Source organism: Dromiciops gliroides, chromosome 2, assembly GCF_019393635.1.
Source record: "Dromiciops gliroides isolate mDroGli1 chromosome 2, mDroGli1.pri, whole genome shotgun sequence".
NCBI classification, from domain to species: domain Eukaryota; kingdom Metazoa; phylum Chordata; class Mammalia; order Microbiotheria; family Microbiotheriidae; genus Dromiciops; species Dromiciops gliroides.
This window is the reverse complement of record NC_057862.1, coordinates 15,845,239-15,857,595: the sequence shown is the minus strand read 5'-3', so window position 1 is coordinate 15,857,595 and position 12,357 is coordinate 15,845,239. Positions and strand designations below refer to the sequence as shown.

Below are 12,357 nucleotides of genomic sequence, written 5' to 3'. Positions count from 1 at the left end.
ATAAAGTGGCCTTAAAATGCATCAACATTATCTACATTAGAAAACTATATCAACGCTAAGCTAACATGCATTGATATTGATGAATGGAGTTCTTAGTTTATGTGCTGATAATAATTCCATTCCAGCTGATCATTGCTCAGTGTGTTGAGAGCACAGATCCACTAGATACCCAAATAACACTTTAATGTTTCAGGAGCTCAGATGCATTAATGGTTTGCAGCAGCTCTTTCGATTTGCTGGCCCTCCAGTAGTGCTCAACTATGCTAGCAATTCTGGGGCAATGAAAGTAGTGCCAAATAGGAAATTACAAAACTTGCATTCGAGATTCACTATCTATCACGTGCTATCATGTGACACTTCTCTTTGGTTCCCAGGTTCCTCATTTGTGTGTGTGTGTGTGTGTACATAAATAGAGACAGAGTCAGAGAGAGAGCCAATGAGAAAGAAAGGCAGAGAAAGACAGAGGAAGGGAGAGTTGGAATAAAGGACTTCTGAGTTCTAGATTCCATCAAATGAGATAATATATGTAAAGTGTTTATCACAGTGCCTTGGACACAGTACTTCAAAATGCTTGCCCCCTCCTAAAACTATGATGCTAAGAATAGTCTCATTGAAAAATGAGCTATGTTTATTCACCTGTTCCTCTGGTACTTTATTGAAGGGACTTGAACTGTGAGCTTCCTTCTGCTTCTCATTAGTATACTTTACTCCAGCATCTTCAGTCTCAGATTTTTTTCCCTCTTCCTCTCTCTCTTCTTCTTCCCCTCCCTCTCTGTCTCTGTCTCTTTTTCTGTCTCTGCCTGTCTGTATGTCTCTCTGTGTGTGTCTCTGTGTGTGTCTCTGTCTCTGTCTATCTCTGGTGCTCTCTCTGTCTGTCTCTGTCTCTCTGGCTCTGTCTCTTTCTCTCTGTCTCTCTGTCTCTGTCTCTGTCTCTGTCTCTCTCTGTCTCTCTCTCTCTCCAAGCTCCTCTTGAATCTGTGAACTTGCTGTGATATCCCTAGCTTAAAACAGTGCAATAATGAGACTCTGCCATTTATACAGCACTTATCTCATTTTACCCTCAAAATAAACCTGTACATTAGGTGCTATTATTACCCTTATTTTAGGGATGAGCATAAAGAGGCAGAGATTAAGTGACTAGCTATGTCCATCCATTTCCCTTTGGGTTGACTTGGATGAGGAGGGACGCTAATTTCTTGGAGATGAGAGATGGGATCAAGATATGGATAAAGAGGAAGAAACCTAAAGAAATTCCGGAATATCCCAGATCTCAGTAAAGTCAAAGAAGCCTGTGCCATCTTTGAGGTCTTATTATTTAGATTGGATTTTTACTTTTTAAATAATCGACTAATACCAAAAACAATGCTGCTAGTGGTCATGGTTCATAGAATCATCCTTTGTGTTCTTTGAGATTCAGAGCAGTCAATCCTATAGATATTTTTTTAATGGAAAATGCCTCCATTTGCTAATAGGAACACAGTAGGTAGGGTGACATTCTAGAATCCAGAAAGGGATGTTTGCCTATAGGACAAAGAACTAATAGAAACTTTGAACATAGTATAGTCATGGAATTCCAAATAACAAGCTAGAATGGGCTACCTAGTCAAACTGCTGATTTTTAGAAACTAGCAACTGAGGCCCAGAAAGGTTAAATCACTTGGTCAGAACCACAGATGTACTAAATATTCGTAGTGGTATTTAAAGTCATATCCTCTGATTCCATTCACTGACCAGGCATTACTTGTAATTATTAGTAGTAAGAAAATACAAGGCTTGCTTTATTTTAGGATTTGGTTTTATAATTTCTAAGAATCTGTCAGTGACCACAAAGGGAAAAAATACTAAACTATTGGAAAAAGGCCATGTGAAGTAAGACCTAGGTCGCTTATTGGTTCACATTCACAGTAAAAATGAAGGAGGGCAGTTGAGTATATGGGCCATGTTTTTAAATCCCAGGCTGAGTTTGGTAGATTGCTACAGCAGGCTAAAGACAGTCAGGTGTCTGAACTAAGTCGGGTGTCAATATGGTAAACCTCAGTAGGCAGCAATAAGTAGTGTGTTGTCTGAGGAGGAGCAAACTGACCCAAAATGGAAATGGAGTAGGTCAAAGCTTCTATGCCAATCAGTAGGACTTTCAGTGATTATTGAATCTCAAGCCTGAGGGATCCAGGAGAGCCCTGCCACACCCAAAATGAAGGGACAATGATAAAAAATCAATGAGCTATTATAGGCTAACACTTCTTTATTTTTCTTTCTGCCTCACTTTCTCTCTCAGTGGGCCTAGGACAAATCAGTATCAACAGGATCCTAATTTTCTTCAACAATACTGTTGTGTTACCTGTTATTGGTATTTCTCTGACTCAAGATCCCCACTGGAGGCCTATAAGAAAAGGCTTCATGGATACTTCTTGGGGAATGTATGAGGGAATTATTTTTCTAGATATAGGTTAGAGTAGATGGTCATTAATACCCCTTTCATTTTTAATTCTAGGATTCTGAACATGTTGAAAGCAACTGAGTAGCCTTTGATTGCTGCTAATCCCTAGTCCCTAGATCTAGACTTTGAAGATAAAATACTCCAATACTCAAAGGTTATGTAATATCTTTAATTCAGATATCATCTCCCCATCCCTACAAAATTTGTCCAGCTTGTAAAGGAAAAATAATGATGCATCCTAAAATGGACTCTGGGCTTTAGGTTATATGTAGCCTAAACATAACAAATCAAGACAGAATGATCTCTGAAAATTGATTCATTTTCACTGAGGCATGGGAAAAGTCCAATGTCTTTCTGACCCACAGTCTATTTCAACCAATTGCCTTGTTCAGATGGTTGTTAAACTTTTAGCTTTCTTTTTGGAATCTTGTGTTATGCACCTTGGAGGGCTATTTCATTGTGTACTCTTGCCATTCATGGGACACCCCTTGATACTAATGATATTGGCCTTTCTAAGTTACAGGTTAGGTGATGTCACTCTTCTGCTCAATGAGCTCCAATGAAACCTTATTGCTTCCAGAATAAAATACACATGTCTATTTGATATCTACACCCCTTCCTTACCTGGGTACACCTCCCTTTCTAGCCTTATTTCACATTATACCCTTTCACAAACCTTCTGTTTACTCTGTTTATGCCTTAAAGGTACCTATTTATGTATCTCTTGTCTTCCTCATTAGAATATTAGTGATTCATGGTCAGTCTTTCTTTTTTGTTTTTTCTTTGGATTCCCCAATGCCTCACACAATACAATGCTTGCCCTAGTAGATCTTTAATAAAAGCCTTCAGAAAAGATCTACATTTATAACCTGCCTCTAATGCTTCAATTAAACTCAACAACCATTTAAACATACCTACTTGCAATGCACAGAGAGACACTGAGTGCTGACCTCACCAGTAGGAAGACTTGCATTCAATTCTTGCCTCTGGTACATACTTTTTACCCTGGGGAAGTGCCTTACCCTCTCAGCATCCTAGGCAATTCTGATAATTCAGAGCTCTAAAGATCAAAGATACCTCACAGGCTGTCTACTCCAATCCATTTATGTTATAGATTATAAAGTAAAGCTAAGGGAAGTTGAATGACTTCCTCAAGGTCATTCAACTGTAGACATCAAAGGAGTGGTGTGCCAGAGCAAGCTCTTATAAGATAGAGTTATGTGTGAAGTTTTCCATGTGAGGAATTAGAGTTCTGAAATTCTCAAATGCTACAAATCAGGCCTTAATTTATCATTTCATTGATTTTTAGACTCAAGAAAGCAATTAAGAAATTGTTAGTACAGATTAAACTGCAAAGTGTTCCATGCCTTTTCAGAGAGCTGATTGTTACATGTATGTGGTTTTTTTGTTTGTTTTTGCTTTTCGTGGGGCAATGAGGGTTAAGTGACTTGCCCAGGGTCACACAGCTAGTAAGTGTCAAGTGTCTGAGGCCATATTTGAACTCAGGTCCTCCTGAATCCAGGGCCGGTGCTTTTTCCACTGTGCTTTTTCCACTGTGCTATCTAGCTGCTCCTCAGAGAGCTGATTGTTAAAGACTAATCAAGGGGCAGCTAGGTGCCTCAGTGGAAAAAGCACCAGCCCTGGATTCAGGAGGACCTGAGTTCAAATCTGGCCTCAGACACTTGACACTTAGTAGCTGTATGACCCTGGGCAAGTCAACCCCAATTGCCTCACTAAAAAAAAAAAAAAAGAAAAAAGAAAAAAAAAGACTAATCAAGACACCCTTGTTTGAACCCAGGTCCCTTGATTTCAGGGCTAGTGCCCTTTCCCATGTACCATGCAGCTTCTCTACAACTATGAGTACAAGAGCCAGAATTAGTTTGCATTGCTATGGAGAGTTTCCTCCTTGGAAATTTACTACAATGATTATATCACTGATCAAGTCTCCCCAAAATGTGCAAGACATTGGGTATTTGGGGAGTGGACCTGGAATCTCATCAGTGTTTAGAATTTCAAGTGAGAAAAATCCTTCCTAAAATGCAGATTAGCAAGGCTGTTTGTGATTGTTTGTTTTTGTTATTGTCATTTTGTTTTGTTTTATTTGTGAGTTTGGGTCTTAGAGGGTTGTGTTACTCAGTAAACTCCAATTGTTCTTGTTTTCTCCAGGATCAAGTACAAAATCCTTTGTTGGGCATTCAAAGCTATTACTAACCTTTCTAGTCTTCTTCAACTTCACCCCTCCCCCACATATACTCTTTGATAAAGTGACATTTGCTTCCTGGGTATTCCACAAACAAGACAGACCACTCCATTGCTCGATTCTGGGCATTTTATCTGGCTGTCCCCCATGTCTGGAGTGCTCTTCCTACTCAATTCCAACTATTTACCTCTCTGACTTCATTTAAGTTCCAATGAAAATCTCATCTTTTACCAGAAGCTTTCCCCAACTCCTCATAATGTCAGTGCCTTTCTTCTGTTAATGATCTCCTATTTCTCCTGACTAGAGCTTGTTTTGTATTTATTTGTTTGCATGTATTATTTCCCATTAGAATTTAAGCCCTTTGTGCAGGGATTTTCTTTTGTATATATATTCAGCACTTAGTATATTGGCTGACACATAGTAGGCACTTAATAAATGTTGATTGATTGATTCATTGGAGTGACTTGCCCATGATCACATAACTAGTGTATATCAGAGAAAAGCCTTATACCTCAGGCTTTCTAGCTCTAAGTCTGGTCCTCTCGTCACCATGCCATGCTACCTGTTGTGATGAAATAATGGGAAAAATGCAAAGCTTTGAATGAAAAGAAAAGTAAGAAATGTTATATTAAATAAAATGATGATATAATTACAGGAATTATAATAGATTTCTACCTGAAACCAAACTCCCCTTACTTAAAATTTAAGATTTCTTATGTTGTTCAGGGGATGACATGTTGCTTTATTGTTACTATTATTATTCATCATCATCACTGTTATTTTTGCTATTATTGATAATATTATTGTAATGACTATTAGTTTGTGACTCTTTCTTTCATACTATCCTTTCCTTCTGCTGCTCACTCTGGATTTAGCTGTTGCCATCATCTGAATTAGTTTTGAAGCTGGTAGATGGCATTTTTCTAAGGGTTCCTATTTCTTCTCATGACACCCATAGGAAGAACAGGTGTTCTACTCCATGTGATCTAGTGCCTTGGCATGGATCCCATAAGTCATGGGCCAAGGAATTTATCATTCTCCTCCCCCTTGGAGAAAGGTAAAACTAAAGAGTTCTGTGCCCCAATGACTTCTATAAATTGTTGACAGTTTTATTTGTAAAACATCTTTGGCATTTCCCATGGGTCATTTAAAACTGAAATGGTATCATAAATTCCAAAAGCTCAGACATAAACAGGACATGGTTGATGACCTCCCTCTGTATTATTATGCCACTGTGATCCCTAGGGCAGGTCACTATTTAGAAAATATGGAGATTTTTTGGAAAAAGTAATAAGATTTAGCTAGCAAGGACACAAAGCTAGATATCACTATATTGGGGTCTATTTTCTATACTTTTATGTTGGTCTCTCCATTCAAAAGTTCTAAGAAACTGTTTGCCTTCTGCTTTAATGAATAGGATTTTGGATCGCTATGTACAAGAACAGATTCCTGGTGCCAAAGTTGTGGTGGAATCCATTGGTGCCAGACGGTTTGGAGAAGCCTATTCTCAAGAAGACTACACCAAGTCTGACCTGGTTGTCTATGCAATTGATCCCCAGACCAATAGAGCAATCAGCAGGAATGAACTTTTTAAGTAAGTACTTGAAACATATTTAATATTTACTCAAATTAATTGATGAAGCTATAAATTAGAGGCCTTCCTCCAGTAACACTAATCTTAGCCCATCCTTTGTGATTCTTGCCCATGTAATCCCATGAGTTCACCCTAGGGAGAATTCCAACATTCTGGGTTCTTTTCTTGCTTTTGCTTTGCAAGTATAACCATGAAAGCATGCAAGTCATTTCTGACTCTCACTCTATGAATAACCCAGCTTTTTTCACTCATACAACTTCAATGATATCCATCATTCAACTTTTCTTAAGTAATTCCTTGTTCTAATAGGTTGCACTATGCACACATTCTTGTAATGAACTGATAATTAAAGTTCTCTCTTTCTTGGTGCCATGCACCTTTATGGTTCCATCAAAGTTATCACCCGTATTGGTTACTAGAGATAAAAATGGGTCTTCATAAATTACAATGCTTCATGTATATTATGCAAACTATTATTTGTTGAACCTCAATGAATATTTCCAAGTTTATAGAATTAGTTAACCACATTGGCACATCAACTATATTCTGAGACTATGAGATTTAGAAGAAACAGTATTTTCAGGATATATAAAACTTAAGAGGAACTTATGGAAGAGTGGAAATTTCTAATTTGGAATTTGCTTCTCTGAATTCCTAATTTCCTTCCTCTTCATTAAAAACAAAGAAATCCCACCAAATAAAACAGTGATGCATACCTGGAGAATGGTACATTTGAAAATATCTAGGTATTTAATGGATGGCAAGAATAATAGGCACCAAATATTTGATGTGGGAGTCAATAAAGTAAATGTGTCCTTTGGAGCCATTGAGAGAAGTGGCCAAGATAAGGCTGACAATGATGATGGGAATCACTATGACAAAGATGATACCAGCAATGATGCTACTACTGCTGATGATTATCATGATGGATAGCTCACATATATCAAAAGCTTTAAATATTGAAAAACACTTTACATAACTATCTCAATTGACTAAGGAAATGATATTTGTATTGCATTCTGTAAAGGTCAGACCATACCTGGAGTGTCATATATTCTGGTATCACATTAAAAAAGAAAAAAACATTTATAAGATTCAAAGTATCCAGTGAATGGTAACCAGGATAATGCTGTTTAATAATATCAAACAATAGCCACAACAATGAAAACTATGGTTTACATAGTACTTTGAGGTTTATAAAGTGTTTTACAAATCTCATCTGATATTATCCTAACAGGAACCCTGAGAGGTAGTTGCTAATATTATTACAATTTCATAGAGTAAACTGAAGCAGAGGTTATGTGGCATGCTAAGAGTCACATAAGTAGTATATTTCTGAGAATCTAAATTCAGGTCTTCCTGACTCCAGGTCTAGAAATCTATTTACTATACTTCATAGGTGCCTCTGGTGAAAATTTTCTAAGAATCTATTGAAGGAATAGTGGATGTTCAGCCTAACGGATATTCTGGGAAAGGGGGTACATAATAGCTTTTTCAAGTATTTGAAATGTTGTCAAGCAGAAATGATCTTAGACATACTGTAAGTCCCCAAAAGGTAAATTTGGAAGGAAAGGGTAGAAGTAGAAGAGGAAATTACCTCGATATCGGAAAAACTTCCTGTTGTTTCTTAGACTGTGTTGGGCAATAATAGGTTTCTCCCCACTGGAAGTCTTTAGGAAGAGGTTGAATAACCACTTTCCGGGCATATTTTAGTCAGAATTTTTTTTTCAGATATGGGTTGGACCATATGTCCCTGAGATTCTTTCCTGTTCTATTATTCTGGCAATCTCTGATTCTGTAAAATTAATTGAACAAATGTCTTACAAGGTACAAAATTCTGCAAAAGGAATACAAATAAATGCAAATGATTGCTGGTCAAACCAAATCCTGAGATAGGTGTGATCATTCAGGTGGAATCAATCAGGAAAGACATAAGAAAATATTCAGACTTATGGGTGAAGCCTAATAGGTAATTACAGTATCACTTATAACTCCAGGAAACAGCTCTGGGGACTGTCAAAAGTCCCAGCTATTTGCCTTATCATAATGCATGTGTCAGACCTTTCACAACCAACACTAAATTTAGAAAAGGTTTCATTTGTGTAGCTGCAGCATTGGGTAGTTGAACTGAAAATATGCCATACTGGTGATGCATCCTTGGCTTCCTATTGTCCCTAAATAACATTAACATCTTAATTAAACATTTAATGACATATCAGTGATTTTGTCTGAACAGAGGCGTCTTTAATTATATTTCTAGTACTTATTAAGTACCTTAATTTTTCAAAGTGCTCTGACACTAATTAGCTCATTATATTCTTATGAGTTATTTTCTATAATTATAAATTATGAAATATATTGCATTAATATATAGAGATATAAATAGCATATGCACATTATACATATTGTAGGCGAACGATAGAGATTTGATCTTTACTTGTGATTTTATCGTTAGAACGAACTGTCAGTGAAGAAGCATGGAGATCAGTGCATTCTTTATAATTTATAGTCTTGGAGAGTTGTCTACATACATATTAGTATGTTTAAAAACATCTTCCTGTAACCAAGAAAACCAACAATTTTTTAATTGAAATTTCCATGGTCTTTAATCAATGACGTTATTTGTAGATGAATATCTCAGTTCAAGCACACAGTAAATAGGCAAAATGTGTATGGAACAAAAAATATCTATTTTCCCAAATAAAATCTGGCTGATTTACCCATATTATGACATATAAGTTCTGTCCTCCATCAAAAATACTATTTTAATACTTTAAAATCTAGAAAGTTAATAACAATATTGCTTTTTTGAAACTTTAAAAAATAAGCTAATAAAAAATTTCTATATTATATACTATAAAGTGGACATTTTATTAGCTTAATTGTATTAAATTATATATGTATATGTATGTGTATATATGAATATATGTATGTCTGTATATGTATATAATAAAAAAAATCCTACATCATATACTAAAAAGTGGACATTTTATTAGCTTAATTGTATTAAATTATATATGTATATGTGTGTGTGTATATATATATATATATATATACACACACATACATATAAGGTGAGATTTATCTTTTTGGTAGTTTGGATAGCTCCCATGTTCCAGACCACACTTGTTATGTCTGAACTCTCTCACATGCCCTTAGGACCAGCAGTGCAACAGAAATAAAATAAAACATGACTTTGATAGGAATTCTCATCTCAGCCTCAAGCTTTATGAGAATACATACCCCTGGTCAACCAGGAAGAGTTCTAGACACAAAACTCTTCTTCACCATCTTCTTCAATGAATGTTGTTAACACACTGTGGGATGATGTGTCCATATCAGATCTGCATCTTCATGATAAACATATACCTAATCTAAAGAACTAACCTTGGTTATACTATGGCAATACAACACCCTGACAGTATAAAAGTAGATCAACTGAATTAGCCCAACAGCTCCTTTTCCTCCTTAAATATCCCAGAAATCTCCTCACTGGTCCAAGAAGACAAATGCTACTCATCTCATTTGTCAGTTAGGAGCTGTCCATGGTGTCAGACCTGGAACAAGGTTGATTTTTTTGTGTTGTATTGTTCTGTTTTAAACCTGCCGCAGCCATAGTGATGATTTTAGATGAGCAGACTTCTTCTCATGAATAATAATATTTTTACTTTCATTTTTATTATGAACTTAATCATCAAAAAATACAAACATCTCAATATATGTTGAAAAACCAAAATGAGGATGGTGCACAAATATGCATACTGTACATAATGACAAGGTACAAAGGAAGGAGGGTGACACATATTTTTGACTCCTCATCTTGATTCTAGAATGTTCCTCATCTCCATCAAAACCCCAATACATACTATGATGTGTATTTTCTTTTTTTAATCCGTACATTTATATAGGATGCAAACTCTATATATATTCGATTTGTGTTCCCAAGGAAACTCATAGGCATTAGTTATACTGAATATAAATCTGAAATTTTTCATGGAGGCAGCAATAAGCTTGATGGACGGTGATCCCTTAGGATCCCTTTGACCTGCTGTTCTAAGAATCCACCTCAATTTTATTTCTTACGTGAATACCAAGGCTAACAGTTCAGCTACACAGTTAAGGCCTTCAATTCTCCAGATGCCATTGAAATTCTGACAGATTTGGTACTTCATTTGGATCATTTATTTTAAAATGCTTTTTCAGTTTATTAGTCATCACACAATCTTTGATTGCCTCATCATTTCCTCTCCTAAGCATTGTTAAACAGAGAAAAAGGTGCAAGGTTCTTTATTAAAATAGCAGGATACCCATCCATTATTAGAGCAGGTTTGAATTTTAAGTACAAAACCAACATTAAATCCATCAAATATTTTTTCCATTTATTTGGAAGGAAAAAAAAACTGCCCTGTCCATATTCTATGCCATATGTCACGTTTTAACCTGGACTGACTTTGAATGGTTGAGTTACAAAACCCTGAAATGAGAGTGTGTGTTTTTTGTTTGTTTGTTTGTTTGTTTTAATGCAAATAGAATCTTAAATAAGACAGTGCCATAAATTCCCCTGTGGATAAAATTCCACCACAGTTCAAGAAACTATCCCTATAAGTTCAAAAGTTCCTTTATGCTACAGTGACATCTAATGGTCAACAACAGATTAAAATTACAGTTTTTCCTGAGGTTATAATCACAATGTTTGATGAAAATATGATTTATTTTTAAAACCATGGATTTACTTTAAAATAGCTTTTCTTAAATAGTTTTAATAGCTATAATTTATTTTTAAACTGTTGGAGAAATAACTAAGGAAAAGAATAATTCTTAGTCATATTTCCTCCAAACTTCAACATGGAAAAACTTTTCCACTTCATTCCATCAACAAATATTTTTAAGTGCTTATTTTGTGAGATATTTTGTTTGTACTAAAATAATGCTGGGGATATAAAGTCAAGAGTGAAACAGCCCCCAACATCAAGGTACTTACATTTTACTGGAGAAAATAACATAAAAATCTCTAAGTATATACCAAATGAATTCAAGGTATTGGGGAGGTGCTAGCAGCTGGAGGGATCAAGAAAGGTCTCATATAGGTAATGTCTCAGCTGTGTCATTTAACTCAGCTGAGTTTCTTTAAATAAACTAGGTGTTTTAAGAGTAGATGAGGAGGGAGAACATTTCCAGCCTCAAATTACAAGCTGCACCTGAACAGGAATCTTCTCCATAACATCTTTATGAAGAAGACATCCAGCCTTTATTAGATGACCTCCAGTGAGAAAGAGCTCACTATGTACTGTGGCAGTCCAATACTCATTGGGCAATTCTAAGTGTTAGTTTTTAATTTACTTTTTTTAGTTCTTGTTTTTACAACAAATCTAAATCTATATCTTTGCCACTTACCCTGAATTCTTAAAGATTTATCCTCTGGACAAGCAAATTAAATATAATCTCTCTTCCACATGACAAGTTTTCAAGTACTTGAAGAGAGATACCCTAATTTCTCTCCAAGTTAAGCATTGTTGGTGCCTTCAATTGATCTTCATTCAGTGTGATTTTAAGATCTTTCATCATGCTGGTTCATGCCCTTTGAATTTTCTCTACTTTGCTGAATTAGTGCCTTTCATAAACTTGGGAGACAAGAACTGAACATAATACTGTGGTTTTCTATATCGAGGGGAAAGTACAGCAGGACTGTCACCACTTGTAGTTCCAAATACTTTGTCTTTCTTAATAAAGTCTAAGCTTTTTAGCTACCCCTTGGTTAACCCATGTTTTACTTTTAATCTGCTAAAATGCAAGATCTCCTTCAGATCAATCAACAAACTGACAAGTATTTATTAAAAATCTACTGGCTGGGGAAGCTAGGTGGTGCAGTGGATAGAGCACCGGCCCTGAAGTGAGGAGGACTTGAGTTAAAATCCAGCCTTAGACACTTAATGCCTACTAGCTGTGTGACCCTAGGCAAGTCACAACCCCAATTGCCTCACCAAAAAAAAAAAAAAAATCTACTGGCTCCCAAGAACCATGCTAGATTCCAGAGATGTAAGTATAAGGAGTGGAACATTTTCTTCTCTCAGCAAGCTTGTATCCTGCTGGTTAACAGCTTTTTAACCAAATCCCCCTCTCCTTTAT

At 36.0% G+C, this 12,357-nt stretch overlaps 1 protein-coding gene across 1 annotated transcript in view; it reads left to right on the top strand.

Moving 5' to 3' along the window:
* PCDH15 (protocadherin related 15) overlaps positions 1-12,357 on the top strand; it is a 2,141,593-nt gene that overhangs the window by 2,109,682 nt on the left and 19,554 nt on the right. The window contains exon 33 of the mRNA XM_043982395.1: positions 6,055-6,231. Within this exon, the coding sequence (XP_043838330.1) occupies positions 6,055-6,231 (177 nt within the window). The remainder of the gene's footprint in view (positions 1-6,054; positions 6,232-12,357) is intronic.